The sequence below is a fragment of the Pipistrellus hanaki genome (genome assembly GCF_964339955.1).
Source record: "Pipistrellus hanaki genome assembly, chromosome: 10".
In the NCBI taxonomy this organism is placed as follows: Eukaryota; Metazoa; Chordata; class Mammalia; order Chiroptera; family Vespertilionidae; genus Pipistrellus; species Pipistrellus hanaki.
In genome coordinates this window covers 16,717,541-16,734,580 of record NC_140512.1, presented here as the reverse complement: position 1 = coordinate 16,734,580, position 17,040 = coordinate 16,717,541, and the positions used below count along the sequence as shown (strand labels likewise).

At 45.6% G+C, this 17,040-nt stretch overlaps 1 protein-coding gene across 3 annotated transcripts in view; it reads right to left on the bottom strand.

Moving 5' to 3' along the window:
* SRPK2 (SRSF protein kinase 2) overlaps nt 1-610 on the bottom strand; it is a 166,049-nt gene extending 165,439 nt beyond the window's left edge. Inside the window, exon 1 of one of the 3 annotated variants that reach the window (XM_084897824.1) lies at nt 457-610. In XM_084897824.1, the coding sequence (XP_084753950.1) occupies nt 457-595 (139 nt within the window). In that variant the 5' untranslated portion in view covers nt 596-610. Of the gene's footprint in view, nt 1-3; nt 146-456 lie in introns of those variants that run through there. The other 2 variants (XM_084897825.1, XM_084897827.1) reach the window with 2 other exon arrangements.
* Between the last annotated feature and the right edge of the window lie 16,430 nt (nt 611-17,040).

Genomic DNA, 17,040 nt, shown 5'->3' with positions numbered 1-17,040 from the left:
CACCTTTCCGGGAGCTCATCCCGGCGCGGGGAGGCGGCCGGGGGGCGGGGGTCTTCGCGGCGGCGGGGCGGCGGCGACGCGGGAGCAAAGCCGGCTGCAGCCTCCGCTCGCTCCGCCGGCGGGAGGAGGCGGGCACCGCGCCTGCGCCGCCGCCGCCGCCGCCCCGCGGGGTCCCAGCAAGACCCGCCCCCGCCGGCCCCGCCCCCCGCCCGGGTCCGACCCCCGCGGCTCCCCACCTGCCCGCCCCGCCTGTGCAGGAGCGACGGCCCTCCTCCCTCCCGCCTCTCCCTCTTCCCCCCTCCGGGCCCGACCCCCGCCGCCCTGGCCTCGGCCTCCCCGCCGCAGCCCGCGGCCCGGCCTCCGCCTCCCGCGCCCCCGCAGCTTCCAGCCTCTCCCGGGACCCGGCCCGCGCGACCGACCCTCCCTCCCTGCAGCCGCGGTCTCACCCCTACGCACCGCGGCCGGGGGCGCCGCCCGCCTCCCCCTGCGCCCGGCCCTGGCCCGCGCCTCCGCCTCCGCCTCCGCGGGGCTCGCCCCACGGCTCCTCGCGCGGCCTCTTCTCGCCCTTGGCTGCTCGGCATCCCTGCATCCCCATGAGCGCCGCCGCTGCTTCCTCTCTGGCGGCGGCTGTGCAAAGGTCACCGGTCCCCGAGCCAGCAGACCTGGGTCCTCCACTAGCTGCGTGACCTTGGAGAAGTCGTCTTAGGATCTCACCGTTACCTATATCCCACAAGATTGCTGAATTTAAAAAAAGAAAGAAAGGAAAAGTTGCAAATAGCACGGAAAGTAGAAGGAAGCTTTTTTGCACCGAGTTAAATAAATTGAGTACACGTGAACCACTATCCATACCAACAAGTAGTTATTTTCTCCATCTTAACAATGAAGAAACTGAGTCCTGCCTGGCTGGCTGTCTTGGCTCAATGGTGGGAGCACGGACCTATGAACCAGGAGATCATGGTTCGATTCCTGGTGACCAGGGATTCTCTCTCATCATGTTTCTCTCTCTCTCTCCCTCCCTTCCTCTCTGAAATCAATAAATTAAAAGTATATTTAAAAAAAAAAAAAAAGGAAAGAAAAAAAAGAAAAGAAACTGAGTCCTAAAGAGATTAAACATTTACCCGGCTATAATTCAAATTTAGGCCTACCTGACCCCAAACTCTTTTCACATATCATGCTTCCTAATAAAGATGCGAATCAAGTTGATAGTAGGACAAAATGTTAACTGCAATGTTCACTTGTTTCTTTAAATAATTGTAATATTTTTGAAAGATAGTCATCCTGACCATTTACTCTCACTTTGGTTACACAACTGTATTCTTAACTGATCACAGAAGCTAGTCTTTATTCTAAAGATGCTAAATCCAACATGTCAGAAAGCACTAATTAGACTTGAAGAGATTTTTACTTTTTCAACATTTTATTTTCAAAAATACAGAAAAATATAATGAATACCAATGTTAAACCCCTATTCACAAAATGTTAACATTACATCACATTTGCTTTCCCTGTTTAAATGTAGGGGTGAGGGGTTGTTACTTCAATAAGTATCTACTAAGAACAAAGATTCTCCTATTCTCGGTATTCCATTAGCATGCCAAGAAAATTTAATATTAATACAATACTATTATTTATAATACACCATATTCAAATTTTCAAAATGTTCCTTTTAGCTGACTTTGTTTTTTTTTTTTTCCAAGTCAAGATACAATCAAGGATCATGCATTGCATTTGGTTGTTATGTATTTTTTCTATTATAACATCAACTATCTTGAAAAATCCAATTCTACTGTTTTGCAGAATGTTTCTCAGTTTGTTCCCCAGTAGATTCAAGTTAAATAATTGTATCAGGTACACTACACATGTAGATGATACTGTATCTTTCTTGCTACATTGCGTCAGGATGTCAGGACGGAAATCGTGTCAGTTTGTTCATTATCGGTGATGTTACATTTAATCATTTCATGGTAAAGGTACCTTTTTTTCCTTTGTATTTAAAAAGTAGACTGTGTAAAGAAAAAAAATGGACAAGAGACTCTAGAAATAGACATTTCTCCAAAGAAAATATGTAAATGGCCAACAAGGGCATGATAATATGTCCATCATAATTAGAGAAATGCAAAGTACAACCACATGAACTATCACTTCACAGCTTCTAGGACAGTGGTCTGCAAACCGCGGCTCGAGAGCCACATGCGGCTCACGAGCAGCTGTTTGCCGCTCTGTTGACTAATGAGTTTGCCGACCACTGTTCTAGGATTACTATAAAGTTTTTAATGGAAAATAAGTGATAGCAGGGATGTAGAGATATTGGGATCCTCATATATTGTTGGTCAGAATGTTAATGGTGCAATCACTTTGGAAAATCACTGTGGAAAAATAGTTTCAGGTTTCCCAGAATTATCAGCAATTCCACTCTCAAGTATATCCAAAAGAATTGAAAACAGGTACTCAGACAAATCCTTGTACACAAATTTCTGGAGTAGTGTGAATTACAGTAGTCAAAAGGTTAGAAGCAACCCAAATATCCATAAGTGCATGAATGAAATATTTCTCAGCCATAAAAAGGAATGATGTACTGATACAAGCTACAGTGTAGATGAACCTCAAAAATGTTATGCCAAGTGATGACCCTGGCCAGGGAGATCCGGATGGAGGGAGTGAGAAGGGGCTTGTTCCATCACTTCCGCACAGGCCCTTCACAGCAGCAGTGTGTTCCGCTCAGGTTTTACAGGGCTGCTCAAACCAGCCTCAGGTGTCCCCTTAAAGGGATAAGCAATGCCAGGCAGCACCACTCCTCCTGCCTCCCTCCTCTACGCTTCTGAGATCTCATAGACCCACTTCTTTACTTTGTCCCCCAGGCCTGGAGAGGGGCGCTGACTCCTATCATTACTGTTACCTCAGTGTCTCCTTGACCCTTTTTTAGTTCTCTCATACCTATTCAACCAAACGAGGCTCTGGCTGAAACCGGTCTGGCTCAGTGGATAGAGCTTCGGCCTGTGGACTGAAGGGTCCCAGGTTCGATTCCGGTAAAGGGCATGTACCTTGGTTGGGGGCGCATCCCCAGTGGGGGGTGTGCAGGAGGCAGCTGATCGATGATTCTCTCTCATCGATGTTTCTAACTCTCTATCCCTCTTCCTTCCTCTCTGTAAAAAATCAATAAAATGTATTTTTTTAAAAAATGAAGCTCTATGTGTATGTATTTGCTTAAGTAACCGATCTAACAGCACTAAAAAAAGTTAAAAAAAAAAATCTGTTTCTCTCTAGACTGTAATAGATACATGATTCTACCAGTAATGGGTGATTGGGTTGTCTTCATTTGGGGCTATTATGACGAGTGCTGCTATGAATGTTCGTGTTCATGCCTTTTGGTGAATATTATATGCCTAATAAAGCAATTGCTAAGTTATAGGGCATGTGTGTGCTCGCATATAGCTGATACTGCCAAAAAGCTTCCCAGAGTGGCTGTAACAATAATTACATTGATTTTAAGGTATTCCCAGGATCTCACACCTGATTTTCAGAACTTTTAAAATGTAGGGTAAAGTCACTATTACATTATACTATTGTAACGTAACCTCTGCTTTTCGATGTTTATGTTGCAATGCTAAAGAAAACTAGACTCTGTTGCTTGAGGACATACTTTGTGTCCTTAATTCCTCTAATCAGTACCTGGCACATAGTAAGTGATGTTAAATAAATAATAAGAATGAAAGGTTTAAATCTCTTCCTTTGAACTAATGTAAAATGGTAATTAAGTTGGGTCAGTCCCACCTGGGAGATACTCAGTATGCATTCCACTGGACAGCGGTGAATAATAAACAGGCCTCAGTGTCCACAGGTTGCTTCGATTGCCCTATAAGACTGATTTCTCTCCTCATAGTCCACTTACATGAATTGATACAGGAATAGATCCAACACGATAGTGGCAGAGGGTTTGCCTCTGGACTAAGGCAGCCTTGTGTCTAGCACATCAACCAGAGATTGAACCCGAAAATGTGGCGTATGGGGATGATGCTCTAACCAACTGACCTACCGAGCCAGGGCCCAAATCTATGTTTTGTTGTTGTTGTTAATCCTCACCTGCGTATATGTTCCCATTGATCTTCAGAGAGAGTGGGGTAGGGAGAGAAACACTGATGTGAGAGAGACACATCAATTGATTGTCTCCAGCATGTGCACCGGATCTGACTGGAGCCAGGGGCCGAACCTGCAACCCAGATATGCGCCCTTGACAGGGAATTGAACCCACGGCCCCTCGGTGCTGGGACTGACACTCCAACCACTGAACCACACCCACCAGAACACAAATATATATATTTTTTAAGTCCCCACCTGAGGATATGTTAGCTGATTTTAGAGAGAAGAAGAGAGAGAGAGAGAGAGAGAGAGAGAGAGAGAGAGAGAGAGAGAGAGACAGAGGAGAGAGATACATCCATGTGAGAAACATCAATCGATTGCCTCCTGGCATCTCACCTGGGATTGAAGCCACAACCTACATATATGTCCCTTGACTGAAAATCAAACCCAAAACACAGGTGTGTACCCTGACCTGGAATTGAACCTGCAGCCTTTGTGGTATACAGGACAGTACTCCAGCCAACTGAACCACATGGCCGGGACCCAAATCAATATTAAAAAATAATATTAACACCCTGTGAGCCCTGTCCAGTGTGGCTCAGTTGGTTGGAGCATCATCCCTTATACCAAAAAGTTGTGGGTTCAATTCCCAGTCAGGGTCCATACTTAGGTTGTGGGTTTGATCCCAGTTGAGATGCCAGGAAGCAATTGATCAATGTCTCTATCTATCTACCTATCTATCTATCTAACTATCCCTTTCTCTCTCTTTCAAATCAATAAAAACATATCCTCCAGTGAGGATTAAACCACTCTGTGAAATTGGTTAGGTTATATGTCCCTGAGGTATAACAAGAGGTATATTTGGCCTGTATTACCCAGTTCTTGGCCCAGAGTTTCTAAAACCTTTGGAATTACCTGAGTAACAGGGAGTGTTTTGTTATTCATAATAAGCCCCTTTAGATCATAGCTGACCCAGTTAGGGTAGGGCCCCTGTATATCTTCAATATGAAGCCGGTGACCAGAAAGACCAAGTGGTGAGAAGGTGGGAACTTGCAGCCTTACTGCTGACCTGCTGGCGGTTGAGCCCCGTAAAAGCTCTTGAACAAGATGGGAACATCCAGACCGGTGAAGCATCAAGGTGCCGGGAGGTTGGTGTGCCAGACGGGGCATGGGAGTTTTGAGGGCTTTACCACCTAATGCTTCTCTTCTATTTGGCTGTTACCGAACTGTATCCTTTATAGTAACTAATAAGATGCCTTCCTGAGTTCTGTGAGCTGTCTTAGCAAATTATCAAATCTGAGAGGGGGTTTGGGAACCCCTATTTTATAGCCAGCCAAAAGCATGGGTTGTCTCTTCAGCACTTGCAACTGGTACCTGAAGGTGGGAGTGCTGGTAACAGCCACATCGGTAGGCAGACTCTCCAGCTGCAGCAACCATTTTTGGAGGGAATCAAAGCTCTGATAACCCAACCCCGAGTTCCACGGAGAAAACTGGGTTGACCCTCATGCACTTCTATATATACACACATAGTGCTGCTGGAAATGAGGTGTCTGCGTTTCCTAAAAACAAATAAACTGAATATCCCGAGATCAAACTTATCTGCTCATAGTTCCTGGCAAGCATTAGCATCAATTTAGCGGAGATAATGATGCTGGAAGTGTCCAGAAAATTAGTTATGTGAGATGTACAAAACAAAACATGCTGACTATGGATATGTTGAGTGGGATAAGGTCTGAAGAACAGATCAATGTTTTCACCAAGTAGGAAGCTCTGTGCTGACAAGCTGCTGTCACAGAGCCTCACCCTACATCTTCACCTCAAATGCCCTGCGGAGCCTCTCTCACCAGCAGCACCCTGGACAGAAGTGAGGGCTTCTACTTTTTGTTTTGTTTTCTTTTCCTGTCAGCCTCAGCAGCTTTCCCGAGTCTTGCTTAGGATTCTCTCGGACCCTACAAGCTCTAAGAACATGCTCCTTCACTTCTTTTCCTTAAACCACAAAGTAAAACCGTCCTCTAAGCAGTTTTCCCCCTCGATTGTTTTGTTCAGTTATATAAACTTAAGGCTTTTTAAAAATGTCAATGTAGAAGCCAGGGAAAACAGGTAAAAACAGTTTCATACTTAAGTGGCAAGATGATAATGTTTCTCAGCGGGTAGCTAATCTCCTAACACCCAGCCTTCCTTCCTCATTACAATTATCCCAAGTGCCTAACCCTGGAGCCAGACTTTCCCATCCCCTCTTCAGACTTCTCTCTGCGAATCCAGCCTTCTAGAAACATGCCTTACTTAGCCCTCATGGGAGAAAAGCTCACCTCTTCTTATTTCCCTCCAGCCACCCTTACAAGTCCTCTCCTTTGTCCTGAACCAGATCCGACAACTCCCTCCCGCTGCGGACATCACTGGACACTCACCCGGAAGCCATTTTCCTGGCCTCCATGCCGGCAGGGCTCTATTCTTTGTTTCTGTGTCCACCGTCCCTCCGGGATTGGAGGACATTTTGACTGCTCTAAGCCAGTAGTTTCCAAAGTTCTAGGGTCTCTTAATGCTCTTAAAAATGGTTGAAAACGTCAACCATTTGTGTTATCTATCACTACGTATAAATAAAACCCAGAAAATTTGTGTTTATTTATTTTAAAATAACAGTATATGTTACTTGAAATAACATATTGTAATAAAAACGAACATCATTTTCCAAAATAAAATATTAGAAAAGTGGCATTGTTTTACTTTTTTTTTTGGTAACTCTCCAACTCTCTAATCTCAGACTTACTAGAAGACAGCCTCTCATAGCTACATCAACAGTCAGCCCATTGCTGTGCCATGTCACGTGGCCTCTGGAAGACTCCTCTGTCCACTCCTGAGAGAATGAGAATGAAAAGGAAAATATGAAAATTGCCTAGACTACCTAATAAACTGGCCTCTAGAGCTCCCCAATCATGGTGGTCCCTCAGGGAAAGCATGTGAACCAGTTCTTACTGAGACATGAAGGGACCGAATCTAGAGGGCTTTGGAAAAGATTTCTTTGCCCTTAAAAAAGAGAGAGCGTGTGGTGTGGCTCAGTGGCTGAGCGATAACCCATGCATCAGTAGGTGGCCAGTTTGATTCCCGACCGATCCCAGTTGGGGTGCATACAGGAGGCAACCGATTGATGTTTCTCACACTGATGTTTCTCTCTCTCTCTCTCTCTCTCTCTCTCTCTCTCTCTCTCTCTCTCAAAAAAAAAAAAAAAAATCAATTGGTGGAAAAAACACATATCCTCTTGTGAGGATACAAAAAAAAAAGAAGAATAGAAACCCATCTAAATATATCAAACATAAAGGGATTTAACACAGAATGTGAGATGCTTGGAAAGTCATTGAAAGGGCTGGAGAGCAGATGTCAGTGGCTGCCACTGGTCTTGGTTCAATATCGCATCCCTGTAGCTGCATTCAAAGATTAAAAAGCTGCCACAACTGCCTCTCACAAAACTGACAATGAGACTTGAGACTCCACTGTAAGCATTCACCACTTCAGCCTTCTCAGTGTCAAGAAGATGGTTTCCATCTTTCTTCCATCTTTTTCCTCTCTCTACTGCATCTGATTTACAGCCAGAATTCTAGCTGCCAAGGAAACTGGAAAATATGGTTTTTGATTTCTAAATAGAAGATAATAAAATGTATATTGAGCAAACTAATATCCATAAAGTTATTTTCTCTATATGTGAAGTTTTTATGTAAATGAATTCAGATATTCACCTTCTTGTTAAGGGCATAAGATCTGACCACATTGAAACCTTATTCCCACAAGCAACACATACATTCTCTGGTTTGCCAGAACCTCACAAATCTTGCTTCAGACAGTGACATCTGATAGGTATAGATAGTAGAGCCAGGTTGCTCTGGGTTGAATCCTATATAGACTACGTGAACAAGTGATTCATTATCTCTGTGCCACGGTGTCCTCTCTATAAGATGGGGATTACAACAGTACCTATGTCAATGAGCAATGAGTCATTGAGAGGATTAAATGAGTCAAAATAGTTCAAGTGCTTAGAAGAGTGCTGAGCACACAGTAAGGGCCATATATCTGTATATGCTTGTAATCATCATTATCACCATCAGCATCATTTTCCTGGCTCCTGTAAGCATTTGAGTTTGCCATCCCTGGCTCAGACTCTCACACTTTAATTAGAAGCACATATTGTTTAGCTTCAAATGCAATATATCATTTCCCAACCCAACCTTGTTCAGTAGGCTCTATTTAGGCAATGTGTATTTTTAAAAATATATATTTTATTGATTTTATTTACTTTTTAATTTTTTTATTAAGGTATTATATGTGTACATATCTTACTTTAAAATATTTTAATTGATTTTTTACAGAGAGGAAGGGAGAAAGATAGAAAGTTAGAAACATCGATGGGAGAGAAACATCAATCAGCTGCCTCCTGCACACACACAGACATACACAGACACATACAGACACACACCCCACTGGGGATGTGCCCGCAATCAAGGTACATGCCCTTGACCAGAATCAAACCCAGGACCCTTCAGTCCACAGGCCGACACTCTATCCGCTGAGCCAAACCAGTTTCAACTTTAAAAAGTTCTTAAAAACCAAATCTCTGATAACACTTTTATGTGCAGTTATACCTAAACTTTTTGTCAAAGCAGGTAAATAAGCCATGCCCGGTGTGGCTCAGTTGGTTGGGTGTCGTCCTGTGCATTAAAAGGTTGGCCGGTGCCATTCTGATCTGGGCACCTGCCTGGGTTTCAGGCTCCATCTCCAATGGTGGTTGGTCTCTCTCTCTCTCTCTCTCTCCCCCCTCCTGTCCATTCCTCTCTCTCTAAAAATCAATAAAAATATTTTTTAAAGAGGGTAAATAAATTCAGACTAGTTCCTGTAAGTAGTTGTTGCTCTGTTCATTTTTAAGTCTATACTGCATTAACTATTTATGTAATAAGTCCATAGCACAAGTATATTCATAGTAAAATGATAATCAAAATTAAAATTAGGAGGGAAGTGTCCTTTAAACAATTGTATTGAATTAACACTGTGTCAGAAACCTGGTCTTTGTAGAAGGCCAACTGCTTTCCCATCCCAGCTCTGCTACTTCTTAATAGTGACTGTGGACAAGGAACTGAATCTTTCCAGGTCATAATCTCCCCCTTGGTCACATGAGACTGATAACACTTGCTGCATTGGGGCTTTGGTGGTTTTTTTTTTTTTTTTTTTTTTTTTAAATCAATCTTTATTGTTCATATTATTACAAAGGTTCCTCATTTCTTCCTCCCTCCACCAGGTTCCCACCCTACCCTCTGCCCCCTCCCCATCCCCCATTGTTCTCATCCATAGGTGCACAGTTTATGTTCAGTCTCTTCCTCCCTCCCTTTCCCCGATAGTAAATCCCTTTTCAGATAGTAGATCTGTTACTTAGCATTTTCTCATATCAATAATACCTCCACATGCCCAATGATACACTTCACACAAAAGACATTTTCAAATAGGTCAACCAGCCTCATCCAGGCCCCACCCAAGGCACTCACAGATCAACACCCCAGCGCTATACTAACTCAACACATCCAGATCTAAGCCTTCATCACTTGATTCAGCAGACCCTCAAGTTCCCGCAAAAGTTTCCAGCCATGTCTGAGAGGCAGCCGTGGGCAGGTACAGGCGAGGAGCAAGCTGTTTCGGGCCTGGCTGCTCCGGGCCTGGCCTCTGTTGCTCTGGTTCGTTCCACAACCAGCTGCTCCGGGTCTGGTCACTGCCGCTCCCGACCTAGTTGCTCTGGACTTGGCTGTTGCTGCTACAGGCCTGGCCGCACCCGACCCGGCTGCTCTGGGACCGGTTGCTCCGGTCCCGGCCGCTCCGGGCCTGGCCGCTCCCAGCCTGTCAGCCGCTGCTTCGGGCCTGGCCACTCCCAGCCTGGCAGCCGCTGCTCCTGGCCTGGCCGCACCAGACCCGGCTGCTCCGGGCCTGGCCGCTCCCAGCCTGGCAGCTGCTGCTCCGGGCCTTGCCGCTCCCAGCCTGGCAGCCGCTGCTCCTGGCCTGGCCGCACCAGACCCGGCTGCTCCGGGCCTGGCCGCTCCCAGCCTGGCAGCCGCTGCTCCGGGCCTGGCCGCACCAGACCCGGCTGCTCCGGGCCTGGCCGCTCCCAGCCTGGCAGCCGCTGCTCCGGGCCTGGCCGCACCAGACCCGGCTGCTCCGGGCCTGGCCGCTCCCAGCTTGGCAGCCGCTGCTCCGGGCCTGGCCGCTCCCAGCCTGGCAGCCGCTGCTCCTGGCCTGGCCGCACCAGACCCGGCTGCTCCGGGCCTGGCCGCTCCCAGCCTGGCAGCCGCTGCTCCGGGCCTGGCCGCACCAGACCCGGCTGCTCCGGGCCTGGCCGCTCCCAGCCTGGCAGCCGCTGCTCCGGGCCTGGCCGCACCAGACCCGGCTGCTCCGGGCCTGGCCGCTCCCAGCCTGGCAGCCGCTGCTCCGGGCCTGGCCGCTCCCAGCCTGGCAGCCGCTGCTCCTGGCCTGGCCGCACCAGACCCGGCTGCTCCGGGCCTGGCCGCTCCCAGCCTGGCAGCTGCTGCTCCGGGCCTGGCCGCTCCCAGCCTGGCAGCCGCTGCTCCTGGCCTGGCCGCACCAGACCCGGCTGCTCCGGGCCTGGCCGCTCCCAGCCTGGCAGCTGCTGCTCCGGGCCTGGCCGCACCAGACCCGGCTGCTCGGGGCCTGGCTGCTCCCAGCCTGGCAGTCGCTGCTCCGGGCCTGGCCGCACCAGACCCAGCTGCTCCGGGCCTGGCAGCTCCCAGCCTGGCAGCTGTTGCTCTGGGCCTGGCCGCTCCCAGCCTGGCAGCCGCTGCTCCGGGCCTGGCCACACCAGACCCGGCTGCTCCGGACCTGGCTGCTCCCAGCCTGGCAGCTGCTGCTCCGGGCCTGGCACTTAGGCTTTTATATATAGAGATGTTACCCATATAAAATTTTAAAAATAAATACCTGATTACAAGCCAACCATCCTGGTAATTCTGCAAGTTTAACGCCCAGGTTGATTTTTGCAGGAGAGGAGGCTGCTGGCTGGGCTTCAGGCTCTTACCGGCAAGCTGAGGAGGCCCATGGGAACAGGCGGAAACGCTGGCCTTGATTCTCGGTGGGCGGTGCCATGTGGTTACTGTTAGCTCTTCAGTTTTCAGATTTCTTACCTATTTTCTGCATGAGCATTTGTACAGTATTTTCTTTTTGTTGTTGTTAATCCTCACCTGAGGATATTTTTCCATTGATTTTTTAGAGTGGAAGGGAGAGACTGAGGCAGAGAGAAACATCTGTGTGAGGAAGACACATTGATTGGTTGCCTCCCGCATGTGCCCCGACCAGGGCCAGGATCTAGCCTGCATCCGAGGTGTGTGCCCAAGGCTGGAATCGAGCCTGGAACCCTTTAGTCCGTGGCTGATGCTCTATCCACTGAGCCAGACCAGCCATGGCTGTCCAGTATTTTAAGCATATAAAGTGTGTTTGCATTACTCTTACAAGAAAATGCATTTATAGTACATGTTTTGATATGTTGACAAACATTACTCTTGTTTCCTTCTGCATTTCCTCAGAAGTTAGAAGGTTAGAAAGCTTTCGTGCTTCCCAGGGTCCTGATGGCTTCTGTTGCCTCCGCAGGAAGGAAGTGGGAGTGGTTTACGGTGGAAGAGGCCATCAAGGTGCTGCAGTACCACAAGCCTGTGCAGGCCTCCTATTTTGAGACGTTGCGGCAAGGCTACTCCGCCAACAACGGCACCCCGGTCATGGCCACCACGTACGCCGTGTCTTCTTCGCAGAACTTCACGGGCATCAGATGACTGGAGACCTCTTCCCATGCTTCCCTCGGGGCGGTGGACTGCAGGTGCTTTCGCAGAACAGCCGGGACCTGGGGAGGGAACCGCATGTACAGGAATGTGGGTCCGTGGTCCGAGGAGCCTCTGGGCGGAGACCAGCACTGCCCTGCGAAGGCAGCGGGTGGTTGGTGGTGTCTTTGGGGCAGAAAGCGGCCTGTGCCAAGGACTACTGTTCAGCGACGTGAGCGGGTGGTGCTGTGGGGCGGGCGGCGAGTAGGCCTGACTCGGCCTCTGCGGAGGGTCACTCCTCTGAGAGTGTGCAGCAGTCTGTAAACGTGCTCCTACACAGGCCAGTTCCTTCTGCCGTGCTGTTAGGGCAGCCATGTGAGCGCGCTCAGACCTGCTCAGAAGAAAAAGTGCCAGGAAGGACCGTCCTCCTCGCTCTCCTCCCGGACGGTGGCCATGGCCGCCCCCGCCCTCGGCCTGGCTGCCCCTGCCTGCGGCCTCGGGGACGTGCGGTGCAGGACGCCGGGCCTGCCTCTCCCGTTCCCATCGTGCTGAGCGCTAGCACTGCCCTTTGGTGGTTTTGTAAAGAATAAAGATAATATGTGACAGGGATGAGCACAGGGTTTAACACATAGTGTCAATAATAGGAAGTTATTAATAGCAGTAATAATTCAACTAGAAGTAAAGCTTAAAGACAAGATGTCAATTCCTAAAGTGCCGTACAAGTTGAGAGCAATGACTCATTTGGCTAGTTAGAATATTTATCCTATCAATGGGCAGCAAAGACTTTACATGAAACATGTGCCATGACTTTATACCAAAATGTTGGCCACATTTACAGGTTTAAAGTTCGGGATTTCCTATTAGTTAATTTCCCTAAATTCCTACATTTATATGGAATTTTGATAATTAAACTATCCCTATTATATAATAGCATATAATAGTAATATGCTCCATAAATGTACCTTCTTTGTGGCATAAATAAATAATGCATGCATACTTACATAAATCTTAGAGGCCTAAAAAGAGATGATTAAAAAAAAAAGTCAATTAAGTCAGCTGTGATAGATCAGTGGTTGAGCACGGACCTATGAACCAGGAGATCACGGTCAGGGCACAAGCCCGGGTTGCAGGCTCAATCCCCAGTGGGGTATGTGCACGACCTTTCTATCTCTCTCTTCCTCTCCCTTCCTATCTGAAAAAAATGAAAAATATATAATTAAATATGTTGTATTGACTTTTAGAGAGGGAGAGAGAGAGAGAGAGAGAAACATCAATGAGAGCGGAATGTCATTGATTGGCTGCCTCCTGCATGCTCCCCTCTGGCAATCGAGCCTGCAACCCAGGCATGTGCCCTGGCCAGGAATCGAACCAGCGACCTCTTGGTTCCTGGATTGATACTCAACCACTGAGCGACACCAGCAGGGCAAAATTATATTTAAAAAATAAATAAATAAATAAATAAATAAATAAATAAATAAATAAGTGAATTAAAATTTTTTTTAATTAAAAAGCTGCATCAATGCCAGTAGGGGGCATGCAGGAGGCAGGAGATAGATATTTCTTCTCTCTCATTGATGTTTTTCTTTCTCCCTCTCCTTTCCTTCCTCTTTCTTAAATCAATAAAAACATATAAAATAAAATAAAAATAATAAAAAAAAATAAAAAGCTGCAAAACTGTCATTCTCTGAAGCATTTAAGATATTACTTATTGGCGATGAACCAGTTTTGCTCAAATAAATTCTTTTTTTTAAATATATATATATATTAATATATTTTATTGATTTTTTACAGAGAAGAAGAGAGAGGGATAGAGAGTTTGAAACATTGATGAGAGAGAATCATTGATCAGCTGCCTCTTGCACATTCCCTACTGGGGATGTGCCCGCAACCAATGTACATGCCCTTGACCGGAATCGAACCTGGGACCTTTCAGTCTGCAGACCGATGCTCTACCACTGAGCCAAACCGGCTTCGGCTCAAATAAATTCTTATAGAAATTATTGTATTTACAGGTTTGGATATTCTTACATCGACAGCGGGCAGTTTGGGATAAAGGTTGTGAACATGTAAAAATTATAACGACTATATAACAGGACCATGTTCTGCATTGAGTTGTGAATTGAGAAGCTGCCTGAAGACCAGTATTATTCATATTACTTAAAGAAGACAACGTGAATGAACAACTATGTGCCAACAAACTGGACAACCTGGGTGAAATGGACTAATTCCTGGAAACATACAATCTTTCAAACTTCTATCAGGAAGAATCAGAAAACCTGAATAGGCCGATAATAACTAATGAAATTGAAGCAGGAATAAAAATAAATAAATAAATAAATAAATAAATAAAACCTCCCAGCAAACAAAAGTTCTTGAACAGATGGGTTCATAGGTGAGTTTTACCAAAGATCCAAAGAAAAACTAGCACCTATCCTTTTCGAACTATTCCAAAATTTTCAAGAGGAGGGAAGACTTCCAAGCTGATTTTATGAGACCAGCATTATCCTAATTCCAAAACCAGATAAATACATAACAAAGAAAAAAAAATTACGGGCCAATATCCATGATGAACATAAATGCTAAAATCCTCAACAAAATATTGGCAAATCGGATCCAGCAATACAGTAAAAAGATCATACACTCCACAACCAAGTGGGATTTATTCCAGAGATGCAAGGCTGGTACAATATTCGCACATCAATAAATGTGACACATCACATAAACAAAATGAAGGATAAAAATCACATTATCATATCAATAGATGCAGAAAAAGCATTGGACAAAATCCAGCACCCATTTATAATAAAAACACTTGGCAAAGTGGAAATAGAAGAAACACACCTCAACATAATAAAGGCCAAATATGACAAACCTACAGCCAACATCATGCTCCATGGGCAAAAACTGAAAGTGTTTCCCTTATGAAGCAGGAAAAAGGCAGGGATGTTTGCCTTCACCACTCTTATTCAATGTAATACTAGAAGTACTCGCCACAGCGATCAGACAACAAGAAAAAGAAAGGCATCCAAATTGGAAAGGAGGAAGTAAAACTGTCATTATTTGCTGGTGATGAGATATTGTACATAGAAAAAACCCTGCTGAAACCGGTTTGGCTCAGTGGATAGAGCCAATTGGAATTTTGATAGGGATTACATTGAATCTGCAATCTCCTTGGTGATTATTGCCCAATGTTATGATTACAAGTATTTTATAATGTCTGCTTTAATTATTCTGTCTGTAAACAAAATCGTTGACTATGTAACTTCTCAAATATAATTTCAGGTGGGGTAAATATAATGCTCCGATTATTATAAAGCAGGAATACAGGAAATAGGCATTTCAATATCCAAATGTCCAGTCATGACTATACAAGAAGGCTAATGAGATCATCAGATACCTTCTCAGAGGGAAGGCAGGGGAAGATGTGGAGGAGTAGGGTAGGTTGCGGGGGAGGGAATCAATCAAAGACCGTGTATGCACATATGCATAATCAATGGACACAGACAATAGGGTGGTGAAGGTTGGGGTGAGGGTAGGGGTGGGGGCGAGCTGGAAGGGGTCAATGGGGAAAAAGAGGGGACATATGTAATACTTTCAACAATAAATAATTATTTTTAAACAATGGAAATAACCAGATTCCTGCACCTTCACATAGAACCACAGTAAATGTAACAGCTACAAGCAGAGTAATATAGGTGTGTAGTGTGATGAGTTAAACATCCAGCAAGGAGCTGACATAGGTGAGATGGTTTTCTGAAATGGTGAAAGTTCATAACGTAACAGTCAAATCTTCCTTTCATATACATGGTAACTGCGTTCTTGGAAAGTTCAGGATATATTAAAAATTCCTGTGTTTCATGATCTTACTCAGTAAAGAACATTATAAACTGATGAACAAAAAGATAGATACAGAGGCAATGAAGCATCAAACAGACCGTCAAATTATAGCGGGAAGGTTAGGGAGAGGTGGGGGAGATAAGAGATCAACCGAAGGACTTGTATGCATGCATATAAGCATAACCAATGGACGCAAGACACTGGGGGATGAGGGCATGTATGGGGGTGGGGGGAAGGTGAGGGCAATGGGAAGATATGTTCACATGTAATACCTTAATTTAAAAAAATGGGGAAAAAATTCCTGTGTTTACTTGTAAAATAAAGGTTGTTCCCCCCCCCCCCCCCCCAGGCTCAGATACATAAACAGGTTTTCTACTCACATCTGATAGGACATTAAAAAGTTGTGTGGGGCCGAAACCGGTTTGGCTCAGTGGTAGAGCGTCGGTCTGCGGACTGAAAGGTCCCAGGTTCGATTCCGGTCAGGGGCATGCACGTTGGTTGTGGGCACATCCCCGGTGGGAGGTGTGCAGGAGGCGGCTTGTTGGTGTTTCTCTCTCATCGACGTTTCTAGCTCTCTATCTCTCTCCCTTCCTCTCTGTAAAAAATCAATAAAAGTATATTAATAAATAAATAAATAAAAAGGGGAATTCTTATCTTAAAAAAAAAAAAGTTGTGTGGGGCGAAGAACAAGACTTCAGGTGGCATGAATGTCCCCGGTCTCCATGCATTAAAATGCCAGTGATACTGCCCAATCACTGCGGCAACTGAGGACATCCTTATACATTTTCAAACCCCTGAGAGGGCGGTACTGCCTTCTCTGAGAACCCAGGTATAGAGGAAAGAGCACGGAACTCAGAGGGGGGGATGAGAGGGTGCTCACTCTGGCTCAAGTTGACTTGCTGCTCTGGGTTTCATTTCCTTATCTGAAGACAGTGTGATTTTGAATATCTGAGTACTTGTAGACAGGTGTCTTTCTTACTGTTGGGTGAAAAATATGGCTGCTAAAAGCTATAGCCATGTCTCCCTCTGCTGGCTGATTAACATGGCACAAATGTTGACAAAAGATTTTTGATCATTTCAGTGTAGAAGTTATCTTTTAGGATTAATAAACCACACACAAAATGCTGACAAATTAAAAAAAGTAGATAGCCTGATAGCCTGGGTTTCAAAGGTTATCATTTTCATTTTTCCAGGATATATATATATATATATATATATATATATATATATATATATATGTGTGTGTGTGTGTGTGTGTGTGTGTATGTGTGTGTGTATGTGTTTGTGTATATATGTGTGTGTGTGTGTATACATATACATATATATATACACACAC